Below are 13769 nucleotides of genomic sequence, written 5' to 3'. Positions count from 1 at the left end.
ATAGATAGATAGATAGATAGATAGATAGATAGATAGATAGATTCTGTCACTTTAATTGTATAAGGGGTGGATGAGCATCATTGGTCTAAGCTGGTTGGTCAGTAGCAAAGGAAGTATGCGGTTCTCTTCCTGTTATTCTCGTTACACATTAATGTAGCCAGCTATCAAAGGCTAGCTTAAATATTTATACGTTGCTTCGTCGGAATCACTTAATTTTCCAATGTAAGTATCTTCTTTAAATCTGACAAAATCTCAACACTGACATTTTCGAAGCTGCAGAAATTAAACCTCGGTGCTACAACCGCTGTTAGATGACTATTGCTGTTTGTGTTGGTTAGCTGTGATGCTAGCGTTAGCTAACGTACAGATCAGAAGTCCAATCATAAGGCTTGTTTATTTATTTTGCAACAGTTTGCGTGTAGTTGTCTTTGTCGTGGCAGCTAATAACTACAGCTTTGTGTTTATTCGGTTCATAGCACGCCAGGGAGACGAAATCCTAATGCCGACGATATGAAGATGAAATCTGGTAAGAAGAAAGCGAAGAGAGGAGAGGACCAGCACGATGATATTACCGTTAAAACAGAACGCGAATTAGAACAAGAGAGAGAAGTACAGGAAGACTCTTTTGAAGAATACGCCAATGGAGAAGACCTTAATATTCAAATAAAAGACGAACCCCTTTCACTAGACATCAGTGAGGGTCACAGTGGAGATACATCGAGCAGTTTAGAAACTAAACCTGACACTATTAATGATGGTCACGATCACCAGACAGGCATCAAAGTCGAGAGCGACTCTGACCATCAGCCGGAAGATGAATTAAATGGAGCGACTGTTAAGCAAGAGTCAGAATCGTGGATGAAAGACGAAGCAGAGGAGGAGGAGGAGGAGGAAGAAGAAGAAGAGGAAGAGGCTGGCAACTCCCAAGAGGATTTTGAAGAGGAGGTCTGCACAGGTACAAACCTGCAAAAAAAAAAAAAATGCAAATTCACACACAATCTGTTTTTATAATTTGTTGTCATTCACACTTTTGTCTAACATAAATGCAGCATACAAAGGGAAAAGTATTTTAAAATAATTATTTTCATGTCCTTCCATTGGAAAAGGTTGCCATACAGAACGCTAGACAAGGCAGAAATGTTAAACTATTCAGAATAAATTGTTCAAATGACCTTCCCTTTATACCTCCTTATCATAGTTTCAGTCATTTCACATAAGATAACTTAAATATAATTTAATTAAAGTAATGATGATGCAAATATGAATTAACTTGAACTACTAAAGGCTACTGCAAAATGCAGTTAAGCATTTAGTTGACATATAAGTAGTTTACTACTCCTTATAAGACCTTTACAGGGAACACATTTTGATTGGTGATAGCAGGAAAAATTCTAACAACGTTTTGCTTCCATTAGGTGTCCCAGTAAGCCATGCCAATAAGCAAAACTACACAACTGAATAATGAACTAGTCACCTCTGCTAGATGGAATTCATATATAGCAAATACATGCTCTGAAAAGGTGGAATGTACAGACATTACACTGGCTTATCACTCTCATCCTTATTTTCATTTATACTATTATAAATGAGAATATTTATATTTGCATGCAAGAGACAGAGGAATAAAATTAGAAAGCCATCTTTAATGTTAATGCATTATATGTTCTCTTCCACATAGAGTCATCATCTCAGTTTTTTCCATGTCCTCACTGCACCGTGTCCTTCACTGACTTGGAGTTCTTGGAAAAACATGTGAAATGGGTCCATCAGAAAGAGTACCTTGCTAATCTTAAGAAATGCCTCCCTAACCACACACTAAGTTTCATTCCTAAACACAACTGCACTATATGCAGCAGCTCCTTTAAATCCAAAGTCCACCTTCGGGTCCACATGCGAGAGGTCCACCCTTCTGCCCCTCCTCGCAGGCTTCACCCATGCCCGACCTGTGCACGCAGCTTCCAGTACCTGAAGAATCTGAAGAATCATTGTCAGCGATGGCACAACATGTCAGTGGTGACTAGAGGAGGTCATCTCAGTTGCGCTGATTGTGGGAAGAGTTTCAAAGCTACCTGGGGTCAAGGACCACACTTGTGTAATGAAGATAACACTGAACCTGAAGATAAGCCCATCTGTCTGGATACTGGTGTACAGTGTCCACAGTGTGGAAAAAAGGTGAGCACACCTCAAAGCCTGGAGGATCACATGCGCACCCACACAGGTGACCGTCCATTTGTCTGCAAGGATTGTGGCAGGAGATTTGTGGAGCGCAGCAGTTGGCGGCAACACATGAAAATACACAGCGGAGAGAAGCCGTTCAAATGTGATGTTTGTGGCAAGGCCTTTATAAGATCACACCACCTAAAGTGCCACTTAACCACACACTCAGGCAAGAAGGAATATTCCTGTCCCGAATGTGGAAAGGAGTTTGGATTCAAGTCAAGTCTGGATCTTCACGTGAGGACGCATTCAAGCGAGAGGCCTTTCCATTGCATCGTGTGCGGAAAAAACTTTAACACCCGGAGAAACCTGAGAGTTCATACCAAACTTCACACCAAGGAGAAAGCTCACCAGTGTGGGGACTGTGGCCTGAAGATTGGTGATCTCGGGGCTTTAAAAATACACTTGCGTACACACACCGGAGAGAGGCCTTACCACTGCACAGTCTGTGGCAATAGGTTCATCCGCCTTTCTCATCTACGAAATCACCAGCGCACACACACTGGCGAGAGACCTTACAAATGCAATGAGTGTGACAAAAGTTTCACTCAGTCCGGTGACTTGGTGAAGCATAAGAGGATACACTCTGGGGAAAAGCCTTTTGAATGCCCAGAGTGCCACCGCTGCTACACTTCCTCTGGTGACCTGGGCAAACACAGGAGGAGTCACACTAACCTGCGCCCCTACACTTGCAAAGAATGTGGAAAAAGCTTTCGCTTGTCAGGCCACTTGAAAACCCACATGTTAACGCACACAGGGGAGAAGCCATATTCTTGCCCCAACTGCCTGCGTAGGTTTGCTCGCTCTCACCACCTTTCTGGACATGTTGCTAAATGTCGCTGAGCTTACATGAGAACCCTATGAATTAGACCAGTGATTCTCAACCGTGGTCCTCAAGGCACACTGTCCTGCAGGTCTGAGATGTCTCCCTGCTGCAACGCACCTGATTCACATTAAATGAATCTCTGACGAGTTCTGCACAAGTCTGCTAATGAGCCATGAATTTGAATCAGGTGTGTCATAGGAGGGAGACATCTATGACCTGCAGGATAGTGTGCCTTGAGGACCAGGGTTGGGAATTACTGAATTAGACAACTTCTGTTTAAAGTGGCCATTAAGTGAGCTGTATACAATTAACACTAATTTTTTGTTTTTTTAATGAATAAGCAAAATATAAACTCATACCTGTAAGAAACTATTTATTAACTTCCTGTCTCTTGATTTAGCTGATTGTTTTAATTTGAAAAGAAAAATGAAATGATTAAAAGGCAGATATTGCATGAAGCATTTTACAAAAATGTCTCAAGCCTAGTTTTTTGTTAGTTTGTTTGTTTGTTTGTTTTTTTGTTTAATGTCCAAAGTAGATCCAAAGTGATTTTAGTTACTATTATAAAAAAGTACTTGAGGAGATAATTGAAATGTGCTGATGGATTTGTTTTTTTTTGTCTGAATTATGTGCAAATTATGTAAATCTTGAATAAATGCAATGAGAAAAAATGGACTAACTCTGTGATTCTTGTTTGTTTTCATCAATTAAAAAAGGTAGATTCAAGCATTTGTGTACAAGTCCTTAAATGGTAAGAATAGCTACTAACCACCAGAACCTGATGAAGGTTGAAAGATTTGTTGGTATAAAACCTATAAGCGTGTTTAACAGGACAGGGTATATTTAAATTTACAATGAAAAAGCAAGCATATTTATGTTGGTGGTGCAGCTGTAACTGGTCAAACTTGGCAATTCTACATAAAGCAGGAAGTGTCTTAACTTGAAGTTAGTGTTGATCTGATTTCTTAGACCAAAAGCTATTTAATTCTCTGGAGTTCTCTGTGTTAGAAGTAGACTGCACATAAACACACGTTGACAAAAGCGTTGGTAAGCAATGTCTGACTTTCATTGGTTAAATTTCATAGAATTTTTATTTAAAATTTTATGTTATATAGAGTCAAGTTAATCTCTGTGAAAATTGTGAGTTTTTCTTTCATTAACTGAAGGGTATAAACAATTTTGTCTGCGTGTGTATAACATCTGTAATCTCACAAAGTGGCAGTTCCTTGGATCATGATAATCCCTTAAGGACTGAAGTTTATTAATTTAGCTCTCATTCTGTTTAGGTACATTCCTGATCAGGATGTGTTGATGTGTGCTACGGTGTATTCCAGCGGGGCGGTTAATTTTCAAGCATCTCCACAATGATTCAACCTTCGAGAAACTCTGTCTACGGGTGGGCAGGCAGGCGCTCAAATGTTGGTCATCCTTTTCTCAGCTAGCAGGACAGTACGCAGATTAAACTTTGCATTTGTAACGTACGGCGAAAAGGCTGCAGCATAACAAGGTTTTGTGTTGTAAAATTAATGTTTGTATTTGTTATCTAGCAGCCAAGAACAATAAGAATATTACAACCTCAGAGTTTCTTTAGCTAACTCAAAGACATTGCAAACTTAAACTAGTGCTGCTAACTTTTTTATTCTGGGACATGGAGCCACGATACTTGACACAACATTTACTCCTTTTTTGTTTTGTTTTGTAGGAATTGCATCAATTTCACTTATACTTGTGTGGTGAGACAGGTCCTCTCCAGGTGTAAACAATTATTGCCAAAGGACCTGTCTCACCTCACTTGCAAGCATTGACAGAAACATGTCAAAAATAATTCAGCTCAGCGATAACAGTAAAAGGCAGGATTTTCTCCTCCTCGGGACCTGTCGTCAGCTGGCACAGCATGCAAGTAAGTTCTTATATTTATAGGAAGCCCCACTGCTCAGTGTGTCATGAGTTTGATCAGTAAAACACAAAGATGATGTAGATTAAAAGTCACAACACAATATATAGAGCAAGCTTTGAAAAAAGTAAGGATACATCGTGTCATACTTAAATGGTGTTTGTAATGTTCTAATCATCGGTCAAGAGTTGTTTAACATTGGTAAACATTGAAAATGCCCTCAGAGGAAATGCAGTCCAAATACATTAAGAGAATGCAAAGATATGAATTCAGCGACAAGGCTCAGGATTAGGATTAAAGCAACACTACATAAATTTCCACTTTAAAACTCTGCGCTTCTGACTCATTTTGATGCCGCACTAACATTCATTAAGCACTTCACTGGAGCTGTTGTTGCCCCGTGGGAGAGAAACCGCACATTACAACAATTTTTTCCAAACCAGGAACATCACACACCAGCTGCACATGTCAGCAACTGGATAGTTTAGGGGAAAAAAAACAAGCAGACATTATCAGAACAAGTGAGGAAAAGAAAAGAGAAAGTGACAGAGCAAGGGTCAACACTGGTCTGACTTTTACTGGTTAGAAAGAGCTCAGAGAAGAGACAGGATGCCAGACAGATGCCGAATTAGCCGTCACTAGGAGGTGCCAGTGGTGTCATTTTGAGGAGCTCTACCTGCCAAACTCTCTAATAATAGTGTAACAGCAAATAAAGATTAACATTTTACTTTTTTTAAAAATTATTTCCAAGCAAAAATTAGGAATTAGTGATAGTTTCTCATTTATTAGTTTTGCTTCTTTTTCTTCTTCCAAATAGTGTTGCTAACTGTTTGCGCAAATCCATTTTTTCAAAGCGTACACTGTTTAGAGACAGAAGTTCCTATAGATTTGTTGGTTTTAATACACTGATTGGGTGCAAAAATATAAGTCAGAAGCATATTAGTTGTTTTATGTTCTTTTTTTCCCATTTGAACTATTGTATTTTGAAGATTGACAATACATAGTTTTTATGTTCTTCATTCCGCAAGAAGGTATTAAGTAGACTGAGGAAAAAAACAAAAAAACTCAAAGGGTAGTTTTCCCACACACAAGATAAAATTATAAAAGTGAAGAAATCTTTTCCTGCTCAAGAAGAGAAACTACAGGGGGGCTTATTGAGTATAATAAGAAACACTGTCCTGCTTTCTTATGAGAAAGAAATGTAATTTGAAAATAATGTGTGGAACACATTAAGTGGGAAGACAGTGAATTGTAATGTTTGAAACATTTGAAAAGCATTGTTTTTCTCTATTGTTTTTCTCTATTGTATTTTTTATATATTTTTTTTTTTTCCTGTTTGGGTTGGTAAATATATACCCGGCTCTTGTAGGGCAGTCATCACAGGAAAAGCCTTGCTCACATTCATTTACACCCAGGATATGCATCACTTGGACAAAGGCCACAGCTAAACCTGTTTTGGTCAATTCCGTGGGAATTGGTCTATTATTTTTATGTCCGCAATTACAGGGACAGAGCAGTAACTACGACTCCAGCACAGATAACAAAGATATATTTAGGAGTAAATAATATTGACTGTACCTTTGTTTAAAGCTGGAATCAATACTTCTTAAAGCGTGTCCATTTTTCATTTAGCCGCGTCATGTCTGTGTGGAGGAGGGGTGGAGAGATGAATGGGTGGATTCTCTAATTCCCTCTGTTGCAGTTATCATAATTGTTGAACAACCACGGTTTTTAAAGATTAGACTCGGGGAGAGGCAGGCCGCACAAAGAAAGTTAATAGATTTGGAAAATTGAGATAGATTGCACAGAAGCCATTTTTGGAACGTTCCATCGGCATGGCAGGCAGATGGACAAATATGATCCAGGCATGAGGAGGTGGAGAGAGCTCTGCAGTACGCAATCACAGGGTGGCAGAGAATGTATCCTGAGAAATAAAGTTGTTACTGTTTAGCCCTTCTTTACAGTGTTTATATGTCTCATTGCCTACTGAGTGATAGCCGGATATGTCACGGTTTGAGGCCTACATCAGCTTTAGTTTCAGCCGAGGTTGCCATGAAATAGCAATTCCTCTCTTGAGGCACCAGGGGGAAATGAATAGCTGTGGAAAAGAGAAGAGAAGGCAAGCTCAGGAAATATCTCAAGCTCGGAAGTTTGGGCCATTTGTTATAACTATGACATAGAATAAGCCTGTAGACAGCACTGCTTATAGAAAATATTTTTTTTTTTATGTCCCCTTGTAAAGTAACATTATACCACCACCCTCATAAACAGTGCTGTTTCAGCTGATAGTGCTCCCCATGTAAGACCTCTGACCCTCTCATTTGTCAGCTTTTAGGATCTGTAAAAGATGTTTTACAGCAGTTATTTATCCTCAGGGGCCTGCATTTGTTTCCATCCGTTTTGATATCGGTCATTGTTTTCACATTTGATGCATTCAGGCTTTTCTCTGCTCCTCAGAAATCTTGCCCATATCCAATTTTCGCCTATCCTGTGTCCAATTTTCTCTAATATTCAGATGATTACAGTATGATGCTTTCCTTCCCTCCTTTCAGTGCTCCACTCCCTTCCTCTCCTGCTCCTATTTTCCCTTAATTTTTTTCACTTTCCTACATAGACTGTGACATATGGCTGAATTATATGAATGTTTACAGAGACATGGAGTTTTATCTGGACAGATGTAGGTGCGCTACAGTGAATAAGACTCAACAACAAATCATTAATAGATAAAAATCTTATATTTATTTAGCCTTCCCTGTCCAAAAGCCAAATGGCAATTTTTTTTTCAATCTGCCCCCTTTGACAGACAGTTGGGAGTGTTTAGGTTGCAGTCTGAGAATTAAATTACCTCATATTGAATCTTATAAAAGTCCAGTTGAGGGGATTTTCTTTTTGTGATGTAATTTGAGCTATCCAATTTTCCTTGTATTTACGGTCTATATTTTGTCAATTTGGCAGAGGAACACATTGTGTGCGTTGGCGCTGGGTGTCACCGGTGTCGTCATGCTACAGTGGTTTTGGTGTTGGCTGGCCTCGGAGGTCAGTGTGTGGGAAGAGACAGTGGCTCTGCAGGGCTTTGGCCTGTCCCTTTGGGCTCCGGTAGGCCCACATCCACTCCTCTCATTCACGAGGGGGTCAACACACGGGTCAATACACACAGTTTGACTCGCCGCAACACACTGGTGTGTGTGGGCGTAGATGAAACCTGGTATTTTTATGGGCCTTTGGTAAGCTGCAGCTTACTTCTCTCCCTCTCAAGCCCAAATGTGCCTAAAAGCATAGCTCGCACAAAGGAAGAAGAGAGAAAATGCCATTAAATTGTGCCGCATTGAGAGCTGAGAGTGGGCTGCCGCGTTGCACATAAAGGTTTATTCCCTATTAGTATCACCACATTGGCAGGTTGGTCAGGAGGTAAGGAAGATTTCTTTCTCTCTCAGCCATCTCTAACAGTAACACTGAGAAACTAAGCCAGTCTAAACTTGTTCCACACCAAGCCAGCTGCAATTGTGGTGACTGCCAGAGTGGATATCTTGGCCATGGCTTCCCTCCTCCTCCTCATCCCGCTGTAACCTTGTGCTCTCTCTGTCTCTTTAGTGGAGGAATAGAGATGTGGAGGGCAAGAGAGACTGACAGTACGCGTTCCCCTGCTCAGTAAATATGAACTGCACCCAGCAGACAGACTCATTCATCACAGGGGAAAGAGGGAGGGTGGAGGGATACAGAAAAGACTAAGAGAAATGTCCAAAAGACAGAGAGAGGGAGGGAAGAAGAGAAGAGGTGGGAGGAATAGGAAGCAGATGGAAAGAGGATGAAAGAAAGGAAAGTGTTGTAGATGAAATGAGTGGGAGAAAGAGATAACTGGCTGAAAAGGGGAGAGAGTCGTGGGTGATTGAAGGATAAATAAAGGATAGTGGATGTGCATGGGGAGCAGAAACCTCAAACATGGGAACACTGATGAAATATAGGGGGACATTTTATATCTCATCACCAGGAGATCTTGTGTTTTGATCGCTGGCCTTAAGCGTCTTGTCACAACACCACTATTAGTTTTGCAGCCCTGCAGTAAGAAGCTCGTGTCTCATTCACTCAGACTTGACTGTCACTTTTTGACCTTGAGTATACAGTTTGATCGATGCAATCTTTAGGTAGTGATCAATTAACAAAAACAAAACAAGAGAAAATCAAATATTTTAAATCACAGGGCAGATTAGACTTGAAGTTTACTGTAATAATGAACTCATTACAAGGCGTTAGACCCAATAGCTAAACCACCAGACGAGAAGCATACAGGAAAAGTTTTAAAAAAAAGAAAAGCAAGCACTGACATCTCATCTCTCTTAGCACATGTTGAAGGGAAATGTAAAAGCAACAAACAATTGTTATTTCTTCAGCAATTGTATTTTATTTTATTTTATTTTTTTTTATTTATTTATTTAACCCATAAGAGCCCAATGTGACATATTTGTCACATACAGTTTCTGAGACATTTTGCTTCAATTTATGGTATAAACTTTGTTCAAAATCCTGTTGAACACAATCTGATACTTGTCTTCTGTCCCCTTATAGATACCCAGAAGCAGAAAACCACATTATAATATTTTTAATGTATCACATAGTAATAAAAGGTAGATATCCTCCTCGAAAAAATATTATTTTTGTTACATTTTGTTAAAGGGCGAAATAAACACCATATTAATAAAAATTTGGACATTTCTTACCATTTTTTCTTGGGTTGGGCCTCAACGGGTTAAAAAGGGAAAATACAGCACATTAATGGACATAAATACAATCACTTGAATGTAAATGTGCGACAGAGTTCACCCTAGCAGAAAAATTTGCATCTGATCGTCTCTTGGCAGGTCGCAACAATACGCATAACAACAAGGTACAAACAAAAGGTGAAGTGCAGTCTGGTCACAGTAGTTAAAGTGCAAATTTCAAGAACCTGAGGTTAGTGTCATATTAGAAATAAAACACAAACACTAAATCCACTTACCAGTCACTCACACAGTAATACAGCACACAAACAGAATGTGAGAACAAGTTTCGGTGGTTAAAAGCCAGTTTTTGAGATGGGATTTTAAAGAATTGTATGGCGTTTGGCAAGGAACACAGGAAGTCAGGCTGAAGATGTACTGAGGGACTAATAACAAATGAGGAGTAGTAATCAGCAGCTAACAACCTGGTGTAACAGGAACAGGAAGGAAAAGACATCATGGAATAAAATAAAAACAGAAACAAGATAAATACTCAGAGGGAACTATGAGAACTCAAAGACAACCTAAACTAAAACCCCAACTGAGAAAATACAGCAACATTTAAAAAAGGAAATTTAACAACAAAACTCAAAAGAAAGTCTAAGATTCTCTTAGACCACAACATGTAATGACTGTTTAAAATGAAACAACTGTAAAATGTTCAAAGCTGACTGTATTTGAGATTAACTCTGCATTATTTCCATTGTCAGTCTGTATTTCTTTCCATTAATAGATTTTTTCTTTAATTTCATGATATTTCTTAATATTTAAAATAATGATGGTGGCAAGTTTTCCACAAAGCTGATTATAGCGTTCTTAGATATATCGCTCCAAGAATATTCTTTTTCTTGTCACTGAAGAGTATATAAACCTTAGCACAGTAAAATCCACAGTAAAATAATAGAATTTAGACATTTTCTGCCACTAGAAACAGCATGTGACCTCAACATGTGGAAGGGAACAGTATTTAAACCCATTAACCTTCTTTCTACTTGATCTCTTGTGTAAAGCATTTGTTGTGAAAGGTTTTACTAACAGCATTGCATACAAATCAGATTTTATTACTTTCTTAAATATATGTCACACCAAAAGTAAACCAGAGAAAAAAACAAATACAAAATATTTCTTCAATATCCCGGAGTTCGCTGAGCTTTCCTGTTCAGGTCCTCAATTTCCATGTCAACCCCTCTCATCCTAATATCACCAGTTCCAGTTCTTCTCCATCTTTTTCCACTCCAAAGAAAGACAAGAGAGAGGGAAGATGATGTGTGACAGATGCCATATTTCGACTTTCTGTCAGGGAGATTAATATTGACACAATGTGTTTCTTATCACAGGCTTGTCGACTGTGTGTGTTGGACTTTGATTTCATTATTCTTTGCTCAGTCACTTTTTTCTTAAGAATCAGACAATAACAGATGTAAAGACTGAAACAGAGACACTGACATTGGAGGGGCTTGGTGAACAAGTCATTTTGGGCGTCTCAACCATCAGTCCTGCTCGCTGTAGTAGAGTAAAGACTCCCTTTAGGATTCCTAGAGTACAGAAATCCTTCAGTTTTATCAAACCTTGCACTTGTTGGGGAGATTATTGGGAGTTTTTTTAAAATAAAACTTGGATTTTATTTATTTGTTTGTTTGGTTATTTTTTTAATCAGTTTTGTAGTAGTACTTATACATAATTATGCATAAGTATGTTGGCGCATTTGTGAGTATGCGGAATGTGTGTGAGCAGTTGAAAGTCTTTGCACCTTAAGAGGAACATTTTGTATATTTTTATATACAATTTACTCTGACAATGCATGTTTTTCTGTTTCTATTTCTGAGACATGTACCATGTAGGAATATTTTAAACTGATGTCAATACTTTGAAATAACTCACACAAATAATTTACACGTATGTTTGGCAAACATCTATAACTTGCTTTTGGTTCTCATTGATATGGATGTAAATTCCCAATTAGTTGAGCTAAAAATAGTTCGCTAATATATATGAAGTAAAATTTTAAAGTCACAACTGAAAAAGTTGCCTGTGAGTTCATGCATTATTCATTAGCTATACTACTAGGTAATACTGTATCATATGTAGGAACCAGCGGTGGTCCTGGCTTGTGTTATACCCCAATTCTGACCTAAGATAAAGAACATATGTGTGACACTGAAAATATGTAAGCAAAACTTTATGATGATAAATGAATAAACTTTATTTGGATGCAGTTCTTTGATAAACTTTAATTGCTTCAGTTGTCTGAGATCCAGAGGTGAATCTGTCCCCACCTTCCTCTCCACCACCCAGAAACAACCTCTGAATGAGATTTTCTCAGCATTATGCTGACAAAGGGGCCCCCACTCCCTAGATTTATACTTCCACAATTATGATTATCATCCATTATGTTTAAAAAAAGATAATTTTGCCCAAATAACTCGTACTTTTCACAAGGTTTTAATCAAGTAAAGAATGTGATTTAAGATTTATATTTGTAAAAATGCTGTTGAGTTTTCTACCTTACAGGATTTTGAATATTTCTTCTATCTCTTTGCTTTTCTCATAAAATACCATAGTAATAACACTGCAAGTTATATTGTGTGTTATTGCCACACTATTTTATTTCATATGTCACCATGTGCTGTGTACTGTGTCACATCCTAACACTAACAATTAAGGAAAAAAATAATAAATGCAAATAAATAACATAGATTTGTGCAAAATTAAATGCTATCTTTATATAGATCCATTATTCATGTTGCAATAACAACTTTCCATCTAGCATTTCAGACTGTGTACTGTAGCTTTAATCTTAATCCTGTTCCTGCTGGTTTTAATTGGTTTCATCAGAAGTTTGCTATGTTATTTTTAAGTTGTTAGATTAGGTGCATGGGAATTTTATGCAAAAGTATTGCAGTTGGGCCCATACAGGTATCCTGCTTTACCCTTTTCCACATTATGTTGGATGTCTGGTGCATAGTTTGGAATTTAAGCCCTGGAGCCCTGCTTTTAGGATTTATTCTTCACCTGCACACATGTTTTGTGCAATCCTCCTTTTCTTAGGTCCATGCTCCTTTTATTGTCTTGTATGCCCATTAGGGCTGCAAATGCTCTCAGAGATTTGTCCAAGTGCAATAAAATCAAACTGGCTCACTTTAATTCTTTTGTTGATCTGAGCGCTCTACAAGTGGTTTCATTTTTCCAAGGTAAAGCTCGCTGGCCTTCAACTTGGAAGCCTCTGAGAACTTTCTGACGCTTATCGAAATATTTCTGAGGTGGATACAAGAGATGGATCCTACAGCTTCCTGATTTTGTAATTTCAAAGCGTGGGGCTTGCTGTTAGTGGAAGAATAAAATCAATAGGCCTCCCTGGAGAGGAGCAGGTATAGGCTTGTAGTCCTATGATATGAGAGAAGATGCGAAACAGGAAACACAGCTGAAGGAGGAGGAAATGGGGAGGAGCAAAGCAGCTTCATTGAATAAACAAATAGAAAGCAAAACAAGAGAGATAATGCAAGAAGGAGACGAGAGACCGATGGGGGAAACAGTTGTCGCCAGAGACTTTTATTGACTCCCCCCCCCCCTCCTCTGTCCACGTGACTACCAGATAAATTCACACAGAGAGGGAGAAGGGTAGTGAGGGGAGAGGGAGAGAAATGAGAAAATAAATTACTCTGGAAAGATATGACGATAGGCTACACGCGGCTTTAAATCTAAAAGGGAATTCGCGACACACTCGACCAATTTGTCACTGTGCTTTTTGCCTCTTTTCATTTCTTTTTTGATACTTTGCCCCCCTATTATTTTTCACCCCCTCTATACTCCGATGCCCCTAATTTACCCCACTTTTCCCATGTAGGCTCGTCCAATTCTTCTTCACTATGTGTTTTCTAAATCTTCAGGATCTACACATTGTAGAGATGTCACTGCTTTGTGATGATATAGGACTTCTCGCTTTCTTCCTGTCTTCTTTCTGCCATAAAATATATTTCCCCTGTATGGCAAATCCATAAATCCATCCATCTGACCTCATCTTTCAATAGGTGTCCCTTCATCAGTAACTAAAGTCAGATCTGTGCCTCCTCCACTGCAA

The 13769-nt window shown here is 38.7% G+C and overlaps 1 protein-coding gene across 2 annotated transcripts in view; it reads left to right on the top strand.

Moving 5' to 3' along the window:
* The first annotated feature begins 115 nt into the window (after positions 1-115).
* The window catches only part of erfl1 (Ets2 repressor factor like 1), a 92989-nt gene continuing 79335 nt past the window's right edge, over positions 116-13769 (top strand). Inside the window, exons 1-3 of one of the 2 annotated variants that reach the window (XM_041987098.1) lie at positions 116-222; positions 477-955; positions 1679-3718. In XM_041987098.1, the coding sequence (XP_041843032.1) occupies positions 511-955; positions 1679-3060 (1827 nt within the window). In that variant the 5' untranslated portion in view covers positions 116-222; positions 477-510 and the 3' untranslated portion in view covers positions 3061-3718. Of the gene's footprint in view, positions 223-476; positions 956-1678; positions 3719-13769 lie in introns of those variants that run through there. The other variant, XM_041987100.1, reaches the window with a different exon arrangement.

The sequence above is a fragment of the Melanotaenia boesemani genome, chromosome 6, assembly GCF_017639745.1.
Source record: "Melanotaenia boesemani isolate fMelBoe1 chromosome 6, fMelBoe1.pri, whole genome shotgun sequence".
In the NCBI taxonomy this organism is placed as follows: Eukaryota; Metazoa; Chordata; class Actinopteri; order Atheriniformes; family Melanotaeniidae; genus Melanotaenia; species Melanotaenia boesemani.
The sequence above is the reverse complement of the archived record's forward strand: the minus strand, read 5'-3'. Positions and strand labels throughout refer to the sequence as shown.